We start from the raw sequence: 26,307 nt of genomic DNA on the forward strand, positions 1-26,307 counted from the left end.
TAGGTCTAGTGTGTGCTTTCTACTACATCATTTGTAGTGGAATCTACTTTGTAAAGGGACTATAAGGGAGTCTGTAGTAAATCTCTTAATTTAGTAATCACTTGTTTTATACAGAGCAACACTCTAGGTGCTATAGGAAAGATACCAAAGAATTGGAGAGATTAATCTTTAAATTCAAAGTGCTTTTAAGCTAAATAGATAGCTAGGACATCTACAAATATAAGAGGAGAAAGTATAAAAATTATAATACAAACAAAAGTCTTACATAGGGATGAATATTGAAGGAAAGGCAAAGCTTAATCAAGGGAGACTTTCTAGAACTCAGTGTTTATGGCATGATAGACATAGGTTGTCAAAGAGGAAGGAGAAAGGCAGTTTGTATACTGGTAAGAGCTAGGAAGTTAGGCAGGGTACAATAAGGAGATTGAAGAGAAGAGAGCATAGTGAATGTTAAGAAAGGAGGCTGTGTAGTTCCTTTGAAGTAGACCTTTTATATACAGTTGATAATAATTTATGAATTTAGGAAATTTCTTTTCTGCTTATGGAGTTTAATGAAGTATGTTGTTGTTTTTGCCTGCATTTAGATAGAAGACCTGCATGCTCAGCTCTTGACATATCAAGCACCACAGATTTCTAGACAACAGAAAAACCAACAGAATGAGCATGGAGATGACAGGAGGCTTAGAAGAGGTATACTTTGCATTTAAAAGCATTTCTCCTAGGGATGTTTGTCTGCAAAACAATCTCTATTCTTTCATAATGGTTGTTTTTTGTTCTCTCAGTTCCTATCCTAACTGCCACCAACAGGCAGGTAAGTCCAAGAGTTCTTGGCAGGGTTATCACCACCCCGAATGCTTGCAGCCAGCGCCACCAACTTCCACCATCAGGGCAGGTAATTCAGCTTAGCTGAAACAAGGAGACACCCTCAGAGAGAGAAGAGGACATAAGATGTTCCAGTTAAACCACTACTTCCTGCAGATCCCAATGGAGATAGCCTTGGGAATAGCAGCGTTCTTAGCCCACATGTGGCAGCCATCATTAAGGAGGCAATTCCTGTGGAGATGTGGGCTAGCAACTGCTTTTGTGGGCCTTGGAGGCACAGAAACAAAGATTCAGAAAAGCAAGTTCTTGACATCAAGTACTTGACATAATCAAAATGGTATAGCATCAGAATGGACATAGCTTTATCAATGAATGTGGCATTATTAAAGAAGAGGTATTATAATCTGTTTTTTAACTACACCCTGAGGACCATGGTACCTTTTCATCTGACATACTGATGAAACCTCCTGTGTGTGTTATCTCCTCCATTAGAATGTGAGCTCCTTGAGAGACTGTCTTTTCTATAATATCTCCAGTGCTTAGCAAAATACTTTGCACATAATAAGTGTTTAATAAATGTTTTTTCATTCATTCATTCATTCATTCATTCATTCTCTTATCAACTTTAGGTAGTGGGCTCCCCAACAGATTATGATTCACAGGTCTATCTTTAAACCTTACTAAATGGTCTCCAAGTTGACTGCTACTTCTACATGATCTTTTATGTTGGTTTAGGGGGTTAGGGGGTTCCTATCAAGGAAAGCAGCATAACTGGTCACTAAATCTTCATCTCTCCTTGTTCAATGACTTGAACTCTCTATTATGCCATATATAAAATGATCCTTTTTTCCTGTCATTTCTCCTCACCTCCCATTCCCAATCATCTCCCCTACCCCTCTAAAGGATTATAAGAACTAGGGGAAATCCAAAAGTAGCTTTTATTCAGGGAATATTTGAGTTCCTTTGTCTATTAAAAATATCAAAGCAAAATGTCTGTGAAGAACAAAGCTTGATAAGATTCATCCAGTAATTTAGAGGTCAGCTGTCTGAAATTCACTCGCCATATAAAAAGGAAGGTTCATCATCAATGGGTTAGCCTTTTGGTGAAAAATTCTTTAGCTGTGGTGCCCCATGAAATGAAGAAGTATTCAAAATGACCTCAAGTCTGGTGTACATACAGTGATAATGTTGGAGTGGTAGAAAAGGAGGCAGCAAATGCTAAAAATACAGTCTTTAGATACTCTAGAAACATGAATTTTTGGTACCCTAAATGCAAGATCTTTGTATGCTTGCCATTGAATTGGTATGCTGTTGGAAGAAATGAGCCATCTTAATGTTTTCCTATCAATAAATTCAGAAGACATGAAGACCTTGTAGCTGCGTGGAAAGGTAGAACAGTTTCTTTTCTGAGAAGCCAATGAAGAAATTGGCAATATTGATTTTATTGTGTACTGAAAGGCAACATGAAACATCATTTCATAATACTACTGGACATCTTGCCTTGCATTGTTCATGGTGAGACCCCCATGAAGATAATTGCAGGTTACGTATGCATTATGACAAAATGGCATATGCAAAAACCAAGTACATGGTGAATGCCTGTTGTTTGGATTATGATATGCAGCTGGATTGGTAGTCCATTGAATTAGTTCTTAAATCAATTCTTGACAGAATAGGAGGAAGAGGACAGGCTGAATTACATTTTGAAAATTTCAGACTCTCCCTGAAATACTTGATAACAGCAACCACAACCAAACCAACCATATTCTCCTGGTGATGATTTATGGCGTGAGTTACGTGGCATAACAACCTTGTAGGAATATGAATTACAGGTTAGAAAGTAGTGGAGATAAACAATGATGCTGCTTCTTTGGAACTTCTAAAAGAACTATTTAAATGACAGAGTTCGTTGACTCTGAGTCTATTTCATTCAGGTAAGGTATGAGTGAAATGGTACAGTAAAAAACCTTGGTGATCTGTTTTTTATAATGTGTGCTGCTGGACTATTTCTGTTTTCTTGGTCTGTGGATTGCTTTGATAGAGGTGCTATCCACTCTAATGTAGTAAAATGGTGCAATCTCTCATGGGCATTTCTTTGGCTCTGATACTCAGGGGAGCCGGCCTCTCCATTATAATTCAGTGCAGCCAACTGCACCTACACCCTTTGTCTGACTTGATAGAGCATTCAGGACTTGGAAATGCATCCTCTTTGTTCAGTCAGATTGGGCTCCAAGCTGGCTCTTCTCAGGGGTTATAGGAAGGATATTTACCATCTTTATGATGTGTGGAAAACATAAATTGACTAAGTGGGGATTTTTTCTGATAGGATTGTTGACAAAAGAATCTTAAAATTTTTTTAACCGTTTCACTCTCATATTCTTTTTAAAAGCACTATCGTCCTGGCTTATTTAAAAAATAGTGCCAAATTAAATTTGCTGTAAAACTCTCCTGGTTTAGATCAGTGATCATAGAAATACAAGTCATAATAAAAGATTTAACAACACCAGTTGATTATTTATATTGCAAAAAGAAATTTCATCATGTGAACTTCAATAATAGTCCCTTGAGTGAAATAGTTGGGTTGCAGATTCCCATTCAGCTGAATGGGTAAAAGACACAAGTAGGGCTTAGAGGAGACTAGGATTTTGCTGTTAGAAATCCCACTAGAGAAATTTTAGCTTTCGTGGTTTAGTAGCGTAATGTAATGTTCCTCAAACTGTACTGCAAGGAATCCTGAAATACTGCAAGTTTTTTTTTTTAAATTAATTTAGGCTGTTAATTAATAGGCATTAAGATACTAGTTTTAGGGTATTTTGGTATGAGTTTTGCCAAAATATTATTTAAACTGAAGGGTCCTACCACTGTGGAAAAGTTTGAGAACCACTGGCCCAGGGCATCCATTTTGGATCAACAAAGGATGCACACATTCTTCCATTCCATTCCTCAAAGAGACAAGAACTATGTATTTTATTTTATTTTATTTTATCTTATTTTATTATTTTATTTTATTTTATTTTATTTTATTTTATTTTATTTTATTTTATTTTATTTTATTTTATTTTATTTTATTTTATTTTATTTTATTTATTTTATTTTATTTTTGGCTGGGCAATGGGATTAAGTGTCTTGCCCAGAGTCACACAGCTAGTAAGTGTTATGTGTCTGAGGCCGGATTTGAACTCAGGTCCTCCTGAATCCACTGCGCCACCTAGCTGCCCCAAGAACTACTAAGTGGAAACATCTATAACATCATTTTGAAACAGATGATGAATAGATTAGAACCATAAAACATGGGAGAATGGAATAATTCTTAAAATGCAGTTGTTGCTCATCTCCTCATAAAATCCCTCTCTTCCTTCAGGATGTAACTGAAACACGATCTTTTATATGAAGTCTTTCCTGAGAGCCCTAACGGGCTTCCTAACTATGCTAGAATGGGAAAAACCCAATGGCTTAGTGAATAGAGTGCCAGACCCAGAGTCAGGAAGACCTGAGTTCAACTGTGGCCGCAGACACTTACTAGCTGTTTGACCCTGGCCAAGTCACTTAACCTGTTTACTTCAGTTTGTTTATCTGTAAAATGGGGATAATAGCCTATCTCCCAGGGTTGTTGTGAGGATCAAATGAGATAATAATTATAAAATGCTTAGTACCGTGCCTGGCAATAGTACGCCCTATGTAAATGTTAGCTATTGCTGTTGTTGTTATTATTGTTACCCTATATCTATTTTATATTTATTCCATATATCTTTATTATGTGTGTTTGTCTTACTCGATGGGCTGTAGGTACCTTTGAGAACTGGGCTTGTTACCTTCTTCTTCTTCTTTTTTTTTTTTTTGCTGAGGCAGTTGGGGTTAAATGACCTGCCCAGAGTCACACAGCAAATGAGTATTATGTGTCTGAGGTTGGATTTGAACTCAGGTCCTCTTGAATCCAGGGCCAGTCCTCTCTCCACTGCGCCACCTAGTTGTTCCTGTTTATTGCCTTCTTTATATACCTTTATGAACTGGCACATAATGGGTCCCCACAAATGTTTGTTGATGGATGATAATTGTGTCCACATTCTTCTGTGTATAAAGGATCTGCATGTTATGTAAACAACACGTTTATACATTGCTTACATGTATAATTATGTTTTGTCTTAAAAGGGGCTGAGAGGTCTGATCAGGAGAAACAAGAGCTGGAGAAACAGATCTCAGAGCTGAAAGCCAAGCTGAACCACAATGTCATGATGTCTGAGGTACAGGAATTGAAGCGATGCATTGAGAGAAAAGACAAGGAAAAAGCACAGTTAGAAGAACAAACAGAGGTGACTTTGATATTTTAAATTTAATCCCTAAAACCACAGTGTGTTCAGCAAAATTGTCTGATGGACTTAAAAGAAAATTAGGAAATCAGGATCTTTTTCTCCGTAAAGGTAACCCACAAAAGTCTCTTCTTCCTCACTCATTTTATAGTTGAGCAGCCTTTTCTTTCTTCTTTTCCCAACTTAAATGTTGCTATTCCAGTAGCAGTTACTTTTCACTTTGAAGATCTAAGTGATCCACTCCACTGAGAAACTAGATGTGTGCCAATGCAATCTTGACTTCTGGGAGAGTCTGTATGATGGAATGTGGTAGTTCTCTGAACTTATTTACAATGGATCAGAATAAAACTTCAAATTGAAAGATGCTTCTCAAATCCATCAGGTTCAAGTAGTTTTCACTTGGAAAGAAGATTTTGGTCTGAAGGGAAAAAAAATGCTAAAATCACCCTTTCAGAGTAATTTCCCACCTGTCAATCTTGTATTGGCACACATCTAGTTTCTCAATGGAAGGAGTTGCTTAGGTCTTCAGAGTGAAAAGTAATTGCTATCGGAATAGGAACATTTAAGTTAGGAAAAGTTCAGAAGTTACAGTGCAGTTTTAAGCTACTTAAACTTAATAACAAAGCTATTAAAGCCAAATTACACTAACTATTGTTGTTATTATGTTAGTTATATAATGTGATATCTAATATAATTATATATTATATTAATTATTAAATATATTATATTAATATAGGGACACCCTGTATTAATCTTTTATTGCTAGGATAGACACAATAGTTATAAAAAAGTATTAAAATCAGAATAAGAAAAGATAAATTGGAAAGAAACGCTTCATTTCTATTTCAGTTGAATAATTAGGATAGATCAAATGTTGATGTCCTATTCTAGGGGTGGGGAACCTGCATCCTCAAGGCCACATGTGGCCTTCTAGGTCCTTGGGTATGAGCTTTTGACTGAGTCCAAGTTTTACGGAACAAATCTTTTTATTAAGGGGATTTATTAAGGAAATTTAATCTTTGAAGTTTGGATTCAGTCAAAAGGCCACACTTAAGGACCTAGAAGGCCATATTTGGTGTCTAGGCCACAGGTTTCCCACCACTGTATTCAGAGAAGCATCTGTCTAGCTTAGTATATATTTTTGACAATACAATTGTCCATTGTAATTTTATTGAGATGCCATATTGAGGGATTTCAAAATTGAAAACAAACATATATCTTGGGACTTACTAAGTATTGAAAGCAGTTAATTTATGCAACTGGAAAGAAGTATTTTTGTTATCATCCTTAGAGTTTGCATTTTTCTGCTGTGTTATCAAGGAATTATGGAAAATATCTTTTGGATTGTGTTTATGAGTCATTCTAAAGATATGAAATATTTATATTCCTTACATAATATATTCTACTGTATTTAATAAATAGTTTATTAGAAATAGTGGTAGACCCAAAGCATTTTAAATTGTCTTGTCAGGTTGTTTTGTAGGCTTTTGTGTAGCTAAGAAAAGTAATGTTTTGTAAAAATGTAGTTATTTTTCTGAAATAAAAATTTTGTAAAAAATGTGTTAGTAACTGTCAAGGGTGGACAAATCCCTTTGCCCGCTGCTCAGAATCAGGTGCAGATTTTCTTTCTGCTTGTGAAATAAGCTAAAAAAGCACTCTTGAGCTGTCTGTTATTTGATTTTTCAGTTCTTAATTATAGCCTCCTGATTGCCTTCTTATTCACTGACCCTGGATTTTTCCTCTGCCTCTTGCTTAATTATCCTTTGATATACAGGGATAGGAAGAAGTGTTGGGGTCATGATGGGAGATTTTGGTTTGGGGTAATGGATGTTGAGCTTTAATGGTTTTCTTTTATTATATATCACATATTATAATAATTACATATATTATGCATGTGTGGATACATATATGGATATGTATGCGTATCATACATACTATTATATATTAGATAGAGAGACTCAAATATTGACTTAGGTACTTTCCCCACGTATTTTTCATTGAGCTTATAATCCTTTTCAAGGGTCTTCCTCTTTGGAGAAGATGAAAAATGAACTTTTCTGTGGCATTTGAGAAGTACGTCATTCTTTTTTTCCTGTAAGATTTTATTAACTCCTTTTAGTTTCTTCTTAACTCCTTTTAGTTAGGATTTATTGGTAATTCTTTACTTTATTAGATTTATTTCAAATTCATTGAGGGCTTTGATTAGGTTTCATGTAATTTGCAGACATAGTGAAGTTCCTTTATATAGCTTTGTGCCCAAGTTGTTAAACTCTCACATTTTAATTTAAAAGGAAAAGCTAAAAAAAAAATGCACCTGGGATTATCTCTCTCTCTCTCTCTCTCTCTCTCTCTCTCTCTCTCTCTCTCTCTCTCTGTCTCTCTCTCTCTCTTTTTGTACAAGCTAATTTTTAAATAGTACAAACCACACGACAGATAGGGGTCATGAAATAGACAGGCTACTGCTTTCTTATTCTTGAAAGCTGTATAATTTTTAATGCATTCTAAGACCTCGCTAGCTTTTTGTTTTTCTGCCTCAGCACCCTGTGCTGGTGTGAGTACTCATTAAAAAAATCCGAAGTCATTTGATCCTTGTATCCCAAACAAAACAGCTCATTGCTAATGGTATATGATTAGTATATTTTTGAACGATTATTGGAGGAATTAATAGAGATTCATTCATTTGAGAAATATATGTTGAATGTTGTATATTTTTTAATTTTTTAATTGATTTATTTTGATTTATCAACAATCACTTCCATAAGCTTTTGAGTTTAAAATTTTTCTCTCCTTCCTTCCTCGCTCCCTCCCCAAGATGACATGTAATCTGATATAGGTTATATGTATACATTCCTGTTAAACATATTTTCACATTAGTGATGTTGTAAAGATGAATTAGAACCAATAGGAGGAACCACCAGAAAGAGGAAACAAAACAAAAGAAAAAAATAGCAAATAGTATGCTTCGATCTGCATTCAAACTCCATAGTTCTTTCTTTGGATGTAGATAGCATTTTCCATCATGAGACCTTTGGAGATGTCTTAGATCCTTGCATTGCTGAGAAGGGCTAAGTTTATCAATGTTAATCATCCCACAACGTGGCTGTTACTGTGTACAACATTTTCCTGGTTCTGCTCACTGCACTCGGCATCGGACCATACAAGTCTTTCCAGGTTTTTCTGAAGTCTGCCTGCTCATCATTTCTTATAGCACAATAGTATTCCATTACATTCATATACCATAACTTGTTCAGCCATTCCCCAGTTGATGAGCATTCTCTCAATTTCCAATTCTTTGCCAGCATAAAAAGACCTGCTATAAATATTTTTGTACATGTGGGTTCTTTTCGAATTTGTATGATCTCTTTGGGATACAGCACTAGAAGTGTTATTGTTGGGTCAAAGGGTATGCATATTTTTATAGCCCTTTGGGCATAGTTCCAGAGTATTGTATATATTGTACCTATGGTAGGTAACTGTGGGTGATAGGTGGGTTTTGTTAAAATCACATGGATTTCTAGAGCGATTGTACACTTTAAAAAGGACCTTTAGGGGCAGCTAGATGGTGCAGTGGATAAAGCACCAGCTCTGGAGTCAGGAGGACCTGAGTTCAAATCTGGCCTCAGACACTTGATACTTACTAGTTGTGTGACTCTGGGCAAGTCACTTAACCCCTATCACCACACCAAAAAAAAAAAAAGGATCTTTACTCAGTTACTAATTGTAGTAGTTTTGGTTAGCCCGAAATGCATAATAAAATATGAACAATCATTTCACACTAATGAAGACTGTGAAAGTTAAAGTGGAACTTACCTTTGAAATTTATCTAAGACCTTAAATCAGTAACTGTGCCGAACATACCAAATACCTCAATACCCTTATTCTAAACTCAAGTTGAACATCATTAACCTTGATAAGCTATTTGTATTCCAAAGAATTCCAGGCATCCTTGATCAATGATTCTATTCTGATTTAATCTCTGCTGACTTCTTACATCCATTTAGTCAGCCTTCCTGAAATAAACTGATATTTGACTTTTAGGTTCATTGAAGAATGTTAAAGGAATATGGGCCATGCTAACTGATAATTAAATGACAACTGACATAATTATTCACCAATAGAAAATTATTATTCACTTTCCAGAAGCTGGTACTAAAAATTTGGAGAGTCACAGGGGAAAGAAATAATATATAACAACTGATGACTATGGTGATTAATGCAGTGAAAGCATTTGGGCAAGTTTTTTGCCATTACTTTTTTCTTTAATGCAGAAGTAATTTTTTTTCTTTGTAGTATCTTTTATTTTGTAATCTGATGTATCAGCTGCTTTATCTTATACCACATTTAAATTTATCTTGTGTTTGGGCATAAAAGAATCATTTTGTTTGGATGTTAGGGTAGTGATTCTATAAAAAAGAACATACATGTTAATACATATGTAAATATTTCCTTTCAAAAAAGAAGTTCCCCAGTGGATTTTAGTTAAATATTTTCATAGAAACTTAGCATTGAACCTTAGTACAAACAACCAAACGTGCTTAGCAACTCATATTTATAGTCTAAGTAGTCAGTGTCAAGGTAGAATGTGTTTTGTATTATTATAATATTATTGTAGCAATAAAACTTTTTTAGTCCCTCTGATATTCCATTAAACTGAAATAAAACTTGGTAGAAAACAGTATTCAAAGCCACATCTATTGTCTAAGCGTTTTACATCTTGAATTTAAATGTATCTTAAGATCCTTAGCTGATGAAGGAAAAAGTAAGAAAGACAATATCTGCCATGATACAAATGAAAACCATACAAAAAAGCAGCCAACTTTAATTAATTAACAATGACCAGTTTTGCTTACCTTTTACCATCAAGAAACCTGTCAGATACAAATCACTGTTAGTTGGTTTTGCTTAACTATTTTTCTTGGTTGTATGGGATAATTAATTTTTGAATGGAGATAGAGAGATAAAGGGTAGAAAATGAATAAGAGGAGTGATTGATATAAAGTGATTAAAAGCAAAAGGTAGCAATAAAATTTAAAAGCAAGGTCTATTCAGAGACCCTGATTATTTTAGTTGCAAAGGCCTATTGTGCTCTCATTTTCTTTGAAAGACACAGAAAACAAGTTAACTTCTATTTTATTTAAGTACATGTTTTTAAATCTACCAATAACTTAGTAATTTTTAGGAGAAAACAAGATTGAAAACTCTCAATAGTAATACATAGATAGATACTAAAACAGATGAGATCTGGCTGCTTTACTGTCTTTAACATTGGAGAAAATTAGTTAAGTTTAACTCCTTGCCCCAGTTTCTTCATCTGTAAGACTGATGACAGGAATTCTATGAAAATGAAAACGGTCAAAATTAGGAAATACTTCTATTGGTTAGTTGATGTCATCCGCCTAATTCTTGGACCCAGAGATTTGGGAGAGGTCCTCTTCTGTGGTTCCCGTGTACTGAGATAGCAGAAAGGGGAGCTGAACTGAGTATTTTTGTTTTGTTTTTAATTTGACCCTAAATTTTAATGAAGCTTTTGCTCTTTATTGGTCAATAAAGAGAGGTAAATTACTAAGCACCTGAAGGCAAATAAGCAATCATCTCTTCAATTTTCCTTCTCATTTTCCCACTGATTTCTAAGTTCAGAATTATTTCTGTTCTATGCTCCTTACTGATACATATAAAATTGACTTTTAAAATGGTTACCTATTTCTTTAATTTTCTGAGGATTGTTTGCTCATTAGTAAAACAACAGAATATTTGTACTTCTTTAGTTTAACAGTAAGTAGTGGTAGTTTTTAAATAAAGTTACTATAAAGATGAAATTTAACTGAGAGAATTATTATTAAAGGACTTCCTAGGAGAAAAAAAATCATGCCATGAAACAAGATAGTGATTTTTCAGTATATAAGTAAATGATAATTACTTATTTCTTGGCTACCAAAAATATCACTAAAAGAAGAGGAGTAGTTTTTGGAATAAGCAGAATTTAATTGTTCATGCATTATTCTGACAGACTTTATAGCTAACTTATCTTTAGAGTGACTTTAGTCTGATAGCATATCATCTTAAGTAGGAAAATAAATTGTTTCTCTGTGTTTGTTTTTAGGCAGCTTTCCATTCCTGCATAAAAAGAAATGAGATTTTATATAATATAGTTAATGGGTCCCTTCCCCAAATAAACAAATGATGTGTGATTTCTTCTGTGTAGGAAATTCCCTGTCCCTGCCCCACTACTGTGACTTATGATAAAGGCCTAGGGAGTTACCTGAGGTGCGTAAAAGCTGTGTCTTGTTCAGAGTCGCAGAGCCCAGGATTAAAAACCTGAACCTCTTGAATCTAATCCCAGCATTCCATCCTCTTTGCTCCAAACTTTTTTGATCACATACTTTTATTAGTAAAAAATATTTTACCATATATGTTAAATATATATATTTATATAAATATGTATAGAATTTATATATTATATAGTTTATTGCTATATGAATATATTGTTTATATCAAACATGTAATAACAAATTAAAAAGGATGCAATCAAGATGAAATGAACATTTAAAAATAATTTTTATTTTATTCATTGTACAAAACCCCTTTTTGCTCTCACTAAAATGATATTAATATTTTATAGTGTTTCAATATTTTTTAAAAAATTTCATTTTAGGGAGCAGGTAGGTGGCTCAGTGGATGGAGCACGGCCCTGGAGTCAGGAGGACCTGAGTTCAAATGCGGCCTCAGACACATTACAGTCACTAGCTGTGTGACTCTGGGCAAGTCACTTAACCCTAATTACCTCCCTCACCAAAAAAATTCATTTTACCCTTTATTAAACCAAGAAATTTGAAGGTCTGGTTCCAAGTTTAGTTCATTTTGATACTTGATTTTCCTGGCTGCCAGAGCTAAAATGACAGCTCCCAAAGCTACTTAGAACTAGATAAAAGAAATTAACTAGTGGAGATACTTACTAAATCATGATCCTCTTGTTAACTGTGTATGGGGGTGTGTGTGTGTGGTAGATAGCCTCTCTCCAAAATATCCCTTACTTTGGACCCTGCAGAGCCAGTGGAACAATTGAATTTAATAATATATATTTTTTAAAATTTAGAAATTAAGAAACACCAAAACCCCCCCACATATTTCCACATACAATGTAGAATAAGGGAAGAGGATTGTACTTGAAACTGTCAGTTTTTATTATATAAAGCTTATTTTTCTTTTCAGTATATAATAAACTCAACATATAAATTTCAAAGTTATCTTGTTTGTCTGTGTTTCTTTCTGGCTTTCCTTTTCTATTTTTTTTTTTGTGGAGGAACTGCAAACAGATTCTGCTAACAGATAATGAATTCTGTTTTAGACATGTTGACATGTCCAATGATTAATTGGTGATGCAGACCTGAATCTCAGGAGAAACTAGAGATAAATGAATTGTTTTGGCAGTCATCTTCACTGAGATGATTGAACTCATAGAAATTGGTGAGATTGTGGAGTTAGAGATTTGAATGAGAAAAGAGATGACTGCCCAGGACAGAATTCTGGGCAATAGCAAAATAAAGGTTAAGACCTTTTATTTCAAGTGAGATATGTGAAGAACAAGGTGACCAACTTTGCTGGGTAGTAGAGTGCAGGAAGTGGTTTACTATAAAATGAGGCTGGAAAAAACAAGTGGGATTAGGTTATGAAGAGATTTAGATGCCAGAGGAGTTTATATTTGACCTCAGCAGTAATAGGGAGCCACTGCTGTTTACTGAATAAGTGAATGTCATATATCTACTTTGAAGGAAAATCACATTGGCAGTTATGTAAAGTAAGCATTCCATTACATTCAAGTAATTTTGAAAGAAGAATATTGATCAGTTTTTCCAACCTTTTTTTGTTTGTACATTTAGTTGCTAAGATTTCTTTCTAAATCAATGTTTTTATGGTGTCCTAGCACCTGAATAAGGGAAAGAAAAAGAGAAAACACATGTACGAGGCTTATCTGTCCAAATGAGAGCGTTCCAAATCTGTGAATGGATTGTGATAGAGATTTGGTAGCCTCTGGAGTGACTTTCAAGTTTTCCATTTTTGTATAGGAAGGCCCAATTTCTGAAATATGTTAGGGATGATCCCTCCTTTTTGGAAGTTACAGAATGGGGGTTAGTGGGGAGCAGTGTACCTCTGCTTGCAGATGAAGGCTTTAGGATCTTGCGTGAAGTAATTATTTGAGGGCAATGAGACTGGATATGACAGTGTTTCCAAGTCTACTCAAGGTTGTCTAACATAGGGAATTTAGAGGATTTTGTTTATGATCTAGGTGCTTTAGTATTACTTTTGTAGATACATAAGCAGTTATAATTGGGAAGTAGGGGGAGAGCGTCTTGGCTGACTTTAGGAAACAAAAGAAATCAAGAAACAATTAAAATTATGTAGACATGCAGGAGAGTAGTTAATTAATATAAATATGAGTTTTCTCAAGAAATTCTGGCAAGTGCCAGGAAGATGGCTTTGGGTTGTTTTCTGAAGTCAGTATGAAAGACCTCTGATGGAGGTGTTTAGAACTTTTCCCCTTGGGATCCTACATTTGAATGCTAAATCATATTTTATAGGGAAGGAGGAAATAAACTTCTGATACAAAAAACCCTTTTGTGGGAAAAAAGGCCCCAATTTTGAATATTATGATGTACAATATTGTATATGAATTAGATATCTTATAGCAAGCAATATCATTTCATTTGCATTCCCCAGAGAAAAAATGGTGCTTCTGGTTACAAAATTCTAAGAAGCAAACATATCTTTGTACACATCAAAATAAACTTCATGAACACCACAAAATGGACACCATGAAATGAATTTTGGTAGTTATAATTTAGTATGCCCTACAGCATTATTCAGAGGAGATTGGAGAGGGGAGAGATGTGGGCCAGGGAGAATCTAATAGTAAACTCAGTGTTGCACATGTGTAGTTTCTCATCTCTAAAAAGAAGAGAGAGAAGTAGACTTTCTTGGTGGCTTAGTTTGATCATTATAATCATAATATTCACTTTTATTTTTTTGTGTTGTTTTTGTTCTTTCCATTTACACTGTTTTAGTCATTTTATTGTTTTTCTAATTTAGCTTACTTCACTTTGCATCAATTCATAATTTGACTTCCCCTGAATCCCTGTATTTTTCATATTTATCATCTCTTATGGCACAATAGTATTCCATTACATTCATATACTACAATTTGTTTCTCTGTTCCCCAGCATCTACTTTGCTTCTGGTCTATCCTACAATAAAAGTTATGGCCATAAATATGGTTTCTCTAGGATCTGTCTTTCTCTCTTTTGAATTTTTTGGGTATATGTCTTGCAAGGGGATCCCTGGGTCAAACTATATGGACTTTTTAATCTCAGCATTAGTGTTGGGCCAGTATATTTCAAAGAATGCTTCCATTTGTTTGGTGGTCTTCATTTCCTTTAATTATGTGATCCTGATTTCTTTTCTCTAATTTATGTCCCACATAGTCAGGTGAAGGGCAACCCTTACAGTCTTATCCTCTGAGACGTCATTTCCACTCATTTTAGTAAAATATTATTGTTTGAACCTACTTCCCCTATTAGAATAAAACAGTCTTTTCTAATAATAGCATAACAACAATTCTCTGCTAACTCTCATTCCCCACTTCCTGGTTTTTGAGTTATATTATCATCAAATAGCTGACAGAGACAACCCTCCCCTGTTTGGAGGAATACTAGGCAGACTTGAAAGCCAATGCCCATGGCAACCTCCTTCTGGCCTTCAAGTAGGATGAAAAAAAGTGGATGGGCCCTTTTGGGTTTCCTTCATGTTGAGGTGGATTGTAAGCCATATAATGGGTTCAGCAGGTCAGATGATTTAGGAGTAGGTGTGCTGAGGGGAAGGAGTAGTTGTTTGTTTTTTTTTTCCTGGGCCTTTGATACCATCACTGAAGGAAACTCCTTCTGTAAGTATAGATCAACACCTTAGTTTTCTAAAGCACTGAGAGACTGATTGATAGTGTCTGTGACCTTAGTTGCTGTAGTGTTAGAGCCCTGAAAAATTAAGTGACTTGCTCAAGGTCTCACTGCCAGTATGTCTGGAATTCAGGTCTTCCTGACCCTAAAACTGGCTTTGTATCTATTGTGCCAGTTTATGAATGGATGGCCTCTTTTAAAAGCTCCTACAGACATTACAGCTTTGAACACAGCGGCTTATAAGTGAAATTGAAGCAGCTTCTAGTATATGAGTAATGAGGTTCTTTCATTTCCATCAAAAATAGCTCGCCAACCAACCTCATCTGGTCAGAACAGCTTTGGACATTGGACAGTTCCAGATTCTCTCATTGTGCTTCTCAGAGTTAAATATCAAAGTTGAAGGAAAAGTGCCATTGTAAGAAATTAAAGAGAATATAAAAAGTGTTTGAAATCCTCATGCAACAGTCCTGTTTTCCCTTGTGAGAAGCTAAACCATAAGTGTTAATTATATGTCCTTTCTTGTTTTAAGTTTTAACATAGAGAAGAAATGTGTATTTAAACTACTCTGTAATAGTGAGCATAACATTTACGAAAAGGAAGTTATTTTATTTCTTCAAAAAAGAGACGAATGTGTTTAATTAATGGAACATTATTTCCTGTACTTTTGCTTACATTCAATATAATTTTTCATTAAGAAATATAAGGAGACTGTACTTCTATGAACCAGATATGTTCTCCCAGGATTTCTGTAGAAATAATAATTTGTAATGACTGAGAGAGGCTATAGAACTCAAAATTTGGGACATATATCCTTCGTGCGTTTCCTGGAGGCATCAAATAGAAGGTGATATAATCAAAACCAGTGCAGTAGAAAAGTTGAAAGGTTAACATTAAAGGAACAATTTCTGTGGAATGGTAAACATAATGACTTCTGATGTTTTTTCAGACTGCTTTGTACCATGTTAAGAGTTTGAATCCATCTTATAGTTTATTTAATATTTGTCTTGCTTTGAGTAAAAAGAATTTGGGTTTGCTTAAGACATCTATCCTAGCAAATTTTATTTACATATTTTATTCTGAATTAGACCTAAGGATTTTAAAGCTGTTGAATGTATCATTATACTTCCAGTCACCTCAAAGTCCTCCTTGTATCTTCTCTTTCTTCCCTGACACATAGCCGATCAGTTGTTGAGCCTTATTGATTTTACTTCCTTAATACCTTTCCCTCTATTCAGAGGGCCTGTCAGGGAGGACATCATTATTTCCTGTACTATTGTATCATTCTTATTACTTCAAGTCGCTCAGTTCTCTAGTCTGTCCTCCAGATAGCTGCCAAATTAATATTCCTAATACACAATTCTGACCATGTCATTCCTGTGCCCATAATTTTTCAGTAGCTCCCTGTTACCTCTAGGATGAAATATAAACTCAGCTTGGCATTTTATGTCCTTCACTTTTTGTTTCCCGTTTACCTTTCAGGGCTTATTTCATGTTACTTATTTTCACTCTCTCTGTTCCAGCCACATTGGCCAACTAGGTCTTCTCTGTCCTTGACATCTCATTCACTCTCTCAAGTGCCCTTGCAGAGACTGGAATTAATTCCTGCCTCACTTTTAAAATCCTTTGCTTCTTAAACTCAACTTACATGCCACTTCCTATGAGAACGTTTCCTGTTTCCCCCATGTTGTTAGGTCTCCCTCCCCAAATTATTTTGCATATATTATCCCTGTATATGTTGTTTTCCCCATTCTCTCCCTCTGTTCTCTGACTTAGCAGAATGGGAGTTCTTTGGTGAAGGGGCTGTTTTTCATTTTAGTCTTTCTGTCTCCAGTACCTAGTTCATAGTGGATATTTAAGAGAGATCTGTGGAATTGAATTGAGCTGAGGAAAGGGGAATTTATGTATAATATCAATTATTTATATTTGTATATGAGACTCAGATTTCTAAACTCTTGTTTTTGTTGATTTTTGCCTCACAAAAAAGGCTTTCCATAGAAAAAAAAGCCTTGTCTTTGACTGTCTGGCTTTGAAGGACATGCTAGATTTTGTTCTATCAGTAATTTACAGAATATATCTATTAAATTGAGATTCAAGGTTCTGTCAAGTGTATTCTTCCCATTGTAGAGCTGAGATTGTGAGAATTGCTTTAAAGGTATCTCACCTGAAATAAGTTCTTTTTACTTAGGAAAAGCAAGTTGATTTTAATTTTTTTAAATAAAGCATTTATTATGCTTTTATATAATAAGCATTTATAGTGCTTCTTTCCATCTTTCTCGCTTTTGTGCCTGCAGTGTTCCATCTCTGCCTCTTGAAATTTAACTTGCTTACTTTTTTTGTATTTATGTATCTATCCTGATACATTTTTACAGGTCATACAACTCAACACACCCACAAACCCAACAAAATATAATCCTTGAAAACAGTTTAGCAAAATTAGCTAACAGAGAGAAAAAGGTTTATAGTACAAGTCACCTTCTGTTTTTGTTTTTTGATGTTTATTAACAGAAAGGAAAGGCAGGTTTATTCTTTAACTTTAATGATTTTGTAGCAGTGTTTTCAATTATATTTGACTTGAGTCTTTTTTTTGTGGTCACTTAATGCTACTTTAAGCTTCTATTCTTATTAAACTGTTACTTTTCCTGAGTATAAAGAAATGATTTCAAGTAAAATACTTTTAAAGCAATTCCCACAATTTCATTTCTACAGTGGGAAGAATATACTTGAGAGAACCTTGAAACTCAATTAATAGAGGTGTTCTGTGTATTGATGCAAGGGAAAATCCAATTAAGTACCTCAAGGCTGGGAGGTACAACTGTTTTAGAAAAAATAGGATTGTTGTTATTGGTATATGTATATTTTGTTTCATTTTTCTTCATACAGTCTTCTTGTATCTTACCGAATTCTTCATAATTGTCATTCATTATTGTCCTCATTTTACCTCAAAAAGTTTCATTGATTTTCCTTTGTTTTAACATCGTTGCAAGTTACTAATGACTTCATTTCCCTTCACAGCCTTCCCTTGTAATAAAGTAGTACAGTTGAACAAAATAAATCACTGTGTTGGCTCTGACAAATTGTGCCTCATTACACACCTATGCTTGTCAGTCTTCTGAAGTCACTATCCTTACTGTCTTTCAAGGCAGACCACAAATGACAACTCCTCTTTGAAACTTTGCTGGATTCCTAAGCCAGAAATGAATTCTCTTAGAAACCTGTTTATACCTCTGCATTATATCTTCCACATTCTGTTTTTAAAGTGTATTTTATACACTTTTGTGAGCTCCTTGAAAGCAAGGAGTATTGGTTTTTTTTTTTTTGCCTATTGTATAAAAGCTGAAGGACAATTTTAGCATGATCTCCTGAGCCACTCTTCTGGTTGATTCTCTGTGTCATTCCCTATACCTAGCAGGGCTTGAGGCCCTTCGTTTGTCTTTTGTGACATATTCAATCCCCACCTTATGAGAAACAATAAAATGAAATGAAAAGAAATGAAGCATAGGTATAATTAAGCAGCAGTGAATGAAAAAAAAGGAACAAATTTCAAATGGCAGGTCAGAGGGAGGATTACCTACTGAACAATAAACAAGAACTTTCAATTATGCCTAAATTGGCCCTTATCTATCAAGATAAGATCCATTGATCTTTATTGCTTAAATTGAATTCTGATTGAAAAAGAACCAGCTTAAAAGATATCTTACTGCTTAACAATGCATGATCTCTGGTTGCTTTTTGTTTTCTCCTAGTAGATCACATTACTGATTTTATTTTATCCCAATTAAGATGTCATGTTTCATTCTCATTTTCCAAGTGGTACCAGGAACTACACCAAAGCTTTTGCAATTATTCTATAGGTCTTTCCTTTTGCCTCTTGTATTTCCTCTATCCATTCAAGTCACATATTTTAAAACAAAAAACCCAAAAATGTTAGGAAAAAAACCCCTTCAAAATGTCACCTGATTAATCATGTTCTCAGCTGAAGACAATAAGAAAGCTACTTCTTGTAATTCTTCTATAGTATATCCATTCAGCTGTATACATTACTATTGGGCCTTTGATGGAATGGCAGTTTATTGTAGTGGAAGGATCTTTTGATTTAGGATCAGAATATGTAGACTTTATTCCTGGTTCTAACACTTAATGGTTGAATGACTTTTGGTAAACCATTTAGCCACTCTGATCCCCAATTTCTTCATCTGTAAAATAGGGATATTAATACTTATGCTATCTACTTTGGAGACTTATTGTAATGATGATGATAGCTGACATTTATGTACTGTTTCATGGTTTTCAAAATGTCTTATCCATTCCATGCCATCTTAAATGTGACCTCACTTCTGTCTGAGTTTGATTTTTTTTTTTTATTAAAGGGGCCATTCCTTGACTCACTTCTTAAACGGGCCTAATCACTGAATGGGCATTGCTTTAGTCAAAGTGAGAACTCAGAAAGACCTTAGCTTAAAAAGGCTAAGGTCTCCCACTACATCCTGGGCCATCTCTACTTGTCCTGATCCATATCTGGCCACTGGACATTGACTCTGAGGAGAAAGTGAGGCTGGTGACTTTGCACAGCCCTTCCTCACTTAAGTCCAATTAACTTGCAGGTCATGGCATCATCTTCTTGATGTCATGGTTCTCTTCAAGAATGAAGAACAAATCACAACCACACCACAATCTTAAACGTACTCCTCTAAACAAGATATTTTCCATACATACACAAGTCAAAATTATACAAGATTCCTTGATGAAATTAAAACAGGGAGATGTTTGCTTGCCACAGGTATTTACCACTGTTGTGGAAGGCATCCAGTTTAGACAGTGAAGGTTTCCAGATGTTCTAATTTGCAGATCATCCAAGTTATAAAACCCCTAATAGCTTGAAAGAGTCTAATTTAACTGCCAGTCAGGAAAAATCAAGTGGGATAATAATAATGACAATAATTGACATTTACATAGCGCTTTTAAGGTTTGGTAAGCATTTTACATATATGATCTCATTTGATCATCACAACAGCCCTGTGGGGTAGATGCGGTTATTACCCCTATTTTACGGATGAGTAAAGTAATGCTTGAGAGAGGTCCAGTGCCTTGCCCAGGGTCACATAGCTTTAAGTATCTGAGGTGGGATTTGTATTCCCTTCTTTCTGACTCCACATTTAGTTTTCTGCTCAGACTATGATGTGCATTTAAATGGACACCTTATAGAGCTTATAAATCTTTGTATTTATCTTTGAAAGTCACCGAAATTGGACACCAAACTGGGTTTATTTGAACAAGGAAGAAGAAAGCAGGTTGGACCGTTTTGGGGAACTTCAGCTATTTCAATTACCACAAGCTTCTCGTTGAAACACAGGCCTAAGTTTAACATGAATGTTCTTCTGGCATTGTTGTATTTCTGAGAGTCGTGGAATGTTGTGATTTTTGAAGAATTGAAATTCAATTTCAAATTTAAATTAACCCAAAAGTTACCAGAGAGTTGTGTGATGGATGTGTCATTCTTCTTTTTTTTTTTTATGATGACCTTCTGAGTCACTTCGGCTTAGTTTATTAAGAGAACAAAGTTTTTCTTCAATCTTTACCAATGTGTGTTTTCCCTCATGTATCACCAACAAGAAGGAAAACTTACATTGGTAAAGACTGAAGAAAAGGTTGTTTTTCCTCATGTATCATTAACAAGGGACAGCCAGATGACACAGTGGATAGGACACTGGCCCTGGAATCAGGAAGAATCATCTTCCTGAGTTCAAAGCTAGCCTCAGACACTACCTTTGTGACCCTGGACAAGTCACTTAACCCTGTTTGCCTCAGTTTCCTCATTTGTAAAATGAGCTGGGGAAGGAAATGGCAAACCAGTCCAGTATCTTTGCCAAGGAAACCCCAAATGGGGTTATGAAGAGTCGGACAGGATTGAAAATGACTAAATAACAACAGTCACAAACAAGGAGGAATTTTTTTTATTATCTAGTGTACTGTGTGATCTATAGCAGCAAATATAATCATCTCTACTATAAAGTAGTTATCTATACTATAACTTTATTTATAAAAAACTACACAAATAGTCTGGGTGTCAGCTGATATAGTAAATTGTTCTCATTTCACTGTTATCTTCTTTATTTTGGTAAAGAAATTATATAAAGACTGCTGAATGGTAAAGTTCATCCAAGACAGAAAGCATTTGGAACAAAAGCAAGGTAGTCAGTTATGATTCTTATTACAGCACCCCACAAAATGCTGAATGTCTTATCAAATATTAGTACTGGTTTTTTAGCTCTCATTTTAAATTTGCCCATCTTGACAACTGTTTCTCAATTTTCTATTTGCTTTGGGTACTAAAGGATTGGATCATCTCTTCCAGGCTCAGATTAGTTTAGCAAACCTACTTAATACAAACTCGATGCTTAGAAAATGGATCTTATCTTCAGGGCATTACTTTTTAATTCTTGGCACCATTAAAATCCAAAATATTATTTTAATCATGAGGGAAATTATATTCAGGATATTTTTCTAAGAAATCTTAAATGACATAGACTTGAGACTTCTGGCCCTGATATTTGACAGGGAAACTCAGTAAATGTTGACTATCATGTCACCTCTCAGAGGCCCCTTTCAATGTAGATGATATTTGTTATATACATTATTACATGTCATTGTTTTATAACATATTTTTATATTTATGTTATCTTTTTTATTTTGCTATGGTTGTGTAATTTTTCCCTCATATTTAAATAAAAAATACTGTAGAAAAATAGTATGCCAACTTCATTCTTAACTTCCCAATTCTTTGCAAATACTAAAGATTTTAGTCATAATTTAATAATGATCTTATTTGCAAAAGTGACTCTCTTAACTGGGATTAAAAAAAGCCCCTAAAAATATGAAGAAAAAACTTATTCTATTCTCCTATAATGAGAATAATAGTCTAAATATATTTGGATATATTTATTAAATTTATTAAAATATCCATATTATTAAAAACCAACAATTTGTATACTTCAGGTTCATATCTCAAGTTTTAACCTGACAGCAACTTTATTTCAAATCACAAAAGTTATAAACAAGTTTCAAAATGAGCATTTTAATGGACCTTGATTATGATGATGCTATTGTAATTATCTGTCACTTTATAATTTTAAAGATTTTTGTTTAATTTTAGTGGAAAGTGATGTTTACCCAATATGTTAATAAAATAGTTCTTTGTCAATTTGACAAACTTTATACCACTGAGATGAATTCACTTGGGTAAAGCTCAAGGTTCTTTAGTCACACAGGTTTTTTTTTTGTTTAAAAAAGTTTTTATTTTAGTCAAGCCCCATTTGGAGCCATATGCATTTCAATTTTTTTCCTCTTACATATAATAAAGAACTTGGATAATCACTCCCATAAAATAACTATAATTATAAATATAGTACGTGTAAAATACACTGAGAAAAGTTAGAAAGCTTTATATTATTTAAAGTGATGACAGAGATCCTGAACAGGTATAATTTCCATTTCTTAATTTTAAGGAATCTATTTTTACATGATGATATGCTGAAAACTCTTATTGATAAATGACTTTTTAATTACTAGGCTTTAGCATCTGACCTAGAGAAGAGGGAGAGACAGCAAGTGCGGATGTTGGAACAACTTACGGAGATTCAGAAACGATATGAAGAATGTGAGAGTGAACGGACACGTGCTAATTCTCAAGTCAGAGAGCTGGTCCAGCAAGCAGAAGAGTCTACCAAGGAAGCAGAGAGATATCTCAGTGAATTCCAGCGGTCTGAGGCCTTGAGGCAGGACTTGGAGAAGAAGAAAGAAGAGTTGAGAACAAAGGCTCAGGAATCTGTCAGACAGTGGAAGCTCAAATATAAGGCTTTAGAACGAGACTTGGAGAAACAGAACGAGGCAGTTCTGCAACTTACAGAAAAGAACCATCAGGTAAAAGGAAATAATTCTCTCTTTTTTAAGTTTAAAATTTTACTGCTGTATTTTGTACTTATATTACCTTCTTTTGCCCAATACATCTCTTCTTTTCCCTCCTAGACAACTCAAATTCTTATAGAAAGAAACAACAAAAGAATAGTTTGACAAAACTAACCAGTGATTCAGCCAAATCAAACAATATATGCAATTTTCATAGTCTCCAACCTCTTCAAGGAAAAGAAAGCAGTTTGTTCTTATATCTCTCATTTGAGGCTAAGTTTTGGTCATTATAATTTCATAGCATTCAGTTTTGATTTTGTTGTTATTGTTCTTTCCATTTACATTTTTCTTCTGGTTCTGCTTGCTTCACTTTGCATCAGTTCATACATCTTCTTTTATTCTTCTGTAGTCTTCATCATCATTATTCTTTTCAGTACCATAATTTGTTTAACCAGAGGATGAATCCCTAGGGAGAAATTTTTCTCTTTCCTTTGATTTATTAATCATTAATCATTTTATTCCTCTTTTAACAACTTGATATTAACTTACTTTGCAGTTAGCTTCAAAAATATTTATCCTCCATTCAACTTTAAAACCCAAAACTCAAATTAAAAAAATCCCTTTTTCCTGTTAAATATGATCTGAAATTTCCTCATAGATTTTAAAATGGTTAAATTGTATTTTAGAGCTTCTTAATGTGAGCAGTCTGTGAATTTGTTTTTTTTTTAAATTTGATAGCTATATTTCTGTTAGTTTCCTTTGTAGTCCTCCATATTTTATTTTTTGAATTTAAAAATATCCTAAAAAGGATTCTGTGGGCTTCACCATGCTTCTAAAGGGATCCATGATGCAAGAAAGGTTTAAGAAGCTCTGTTTTATGTACTTCTGTATCATCCTTCACAAGTTGGTTGAAAAAAATTTTTTTAACTATAGTGTTTACTTCTGAGCCTATTCCTGGCAGCAACTACTGTGGCTTGAATAAAATGTGTATGTGACATTTGCAATCTGGCTGACTGGCCAACAGTGTCAGATGATAAACTCCTTAAAAGTTTTAATGCCATTTTTACAGTATTTTAAGAAAGAGTTTTTGTTTAATATATGTACCTCACATAATTTTTTCCTCTTAAAAAATCATTTATTTCAAATCTATTTTATGCTAGTTTTTTTCTCTCACAATTACATATTTTGAGCTAATTGAACCCAGATGTTTAGCACAAAGACAAGAAAATGATGATTGATTTCCATCCAGATTTAATATTTTACTTAGCCTTTGGACCTCCTTGTCACTTATGTCAAGAATATTGTTCCAAAAGAATGATCAATTATCAGTATTTGTTGTAGATTTAAACAAATTCCATTTGAAACTGTATTTATGGGATTAAATGCTAATTTAAAAAAACCTGATAGGTGCTTCTTGCTAGAAGTGTGAGCTTTCATGGAATGGCTAACAAAATATTCATTAGCTGTTGAAGGGGTAGTTTTAATTTTTAATAAAAATTTACCAGACAGAGTGAAAGTGAAAAAATAGTGATTTGGCACACATCATGAGATGCTTAAATGCCCCCTTCCCTTTTGTGATTTGATGAATTCAGTACACATTTGGACAGTGGTTTTCCCCATGTTTTTATCTGCTTCTGTGAGTCTTCTTCCAAGATGTCCAAGTTAATTTAAGGAATTATAGTGTAAACTGAATAGGACTTCAGGGGTATGGGTCCATCTTGAAATTCTACTGTGGATATGACCTAAAAGTAGCTTTAGGTCAGGGAAGGGAAAGTTGAACCCAGAGCCCTCTAGACATTTTAGATGTTGGAGGTAGTTTTGAAAGGAATATTCTCACCAATCCAAATGCCTATTTTTTAAAAATTAAAACTGTAAACATAACTACTCTTCTAATGCTATTGCTGTAATTTTTATAGCTCAGTTTTGCAAATGATATAGCAAAGAAGTAGTTAAACAAGTATCAGAGATAGGGAGTGCCACAATTATCAGAGCAAGTCATACAATTTCTCCTTGTAAAGACTTAAGAGTTTTTATAATAAGAGGGAGTTAGAAAGACAGGCAATCAGAAATAAAGAAATAGGACATACTTAAAAGCAATTTTAGTGTTCAATATACGTATCTATCCATTTATGTGATTTTGAAGGGCTTTGAAAATAATTTTTAAAGTACTCTCCTGCTTCACCAGATCTTTTCTTGAAAAAAAAAAAGAAACCCACAAAACATTTGAGTTAGTTCCTTTCTCCACTGCATCCTTTCTCCCCATCCCCCAAAAACTTAGAAACAATAATTCTAAAATCACAGTCTCAGAGTATGGTTGAAGTCATATATAGAAAAGAAAAAGTTAATTGACACACAAATATGAATTGAATACCATTTTGGGGTCTTTTAATGTAGCTAAGTTACAAATCCTGAAACTAGAAGTTTTATGAAGGGGAAATGGACACAACTTTTGCAAAAGAATTCAATTGTTACTGCCATAATACTGCTCCTTTTTTCTTTTTACATGCCATTTATAATTGCCTGATATAATTTCTGTTTTAAATTTTCATTTAAGAGCATACAACGTTGGAAGACTCTTTGTCTTTTTTTGTTCTTTAAGAAAATCTGATTCATTTCTCAAGCTTCCCCTTTTTCCAAATCATTTTTCAACTTATAATGAACTTGACAGGTCATTGTGAAAAGCATTCCCTATTAAGCTGTCTATCTTTATGGAAGAAGGGAAAAAATTAGTGGCATATTTCCTTTAAACCATGTTTGCATACTAGAAGTTAGACATTTAGATTATTTATTTGGGGAGAACTTAACAAAAATACATGAATATAAATTGTGCAGCTTAAAACACTATAGATACAATCATTCCAGCCATAGATAAACTATGATATTCATTATTTGGATTTTGTTTTTTTATATGGCATTTAAAGCCTTTGTATGTACCTTGCAAGAAATAAAGGATAAAATTTTAAATTTGAAGCCTGATTGGACCTCCCACTTATCCAAGCATTTCAAAACATATGCAAAGTTCTATTTGAATTTGGATTATGGGAAAGCACACATAACTGTATTTTTTTTTCTGGTGAATTGATAAAACAATTGACTTGCCAATGTATTGAGCCTTTTGCTTGACTGCATTTGACTTCATAAATCATAGAATTTAAGTACTTTCCATTCCTCATCTCAACTCTTTTTTATTAAAATGAAATCTGAATAGCTTATACTTCTGCCACACCTGGAGGAAATGTTATATTCTATCAGTAAAGTACATTTTTGTTTTTTGGTTAAAAATATCTTTTAATGATTTATTTTTTCTGTATACATAACCACTTCGTCCACTC

The 26,307-nt window shown here is 34.1% G+C and overlaps 1 protein-coding gene across 1 annotated transcript in view; it reads left to right on the forward strand.

Annotated features, from left to right (window-relative positions):
* The window catches only part of CEP128 (centrosomal protein 128), a 507,255-nt gene that overhangs the window by 108,982 nt on the left and 371,966 nt on the right, over positions 1-26,307 (forward strand). Inside the window, 3 exon segments of the mRNA XM_020976328.2 lie at positions 585-690; positions 4,972-5,132; positions 22,640-22,990. Of these exon segments, the coding sequence (XP_020831987.1) occupies positions 585-690; positions 4,972-5,132; positions 22,640-22,990 (618 nt within the window).

The sequence above is a fragment of the Phascolarctos cinereus genome, unplaced genomic scaffold (genome assembly GCF_003287225.1).
Source record: "Phascolarctos cinereus isolate Bilbo 61053 unplaced genomic scaffold, phaCin_HiC Scaffold_3;HRSCAF=262, whole genome shotgun sequence".
In the NCBI taxonomy this organism is placed as follows: Eukaryota; Metazoa; Chordata; class Mammalia; order Diprotodontia; family Phascolarctidae; genus Phascolarctos; species Phascolarctos cinereus.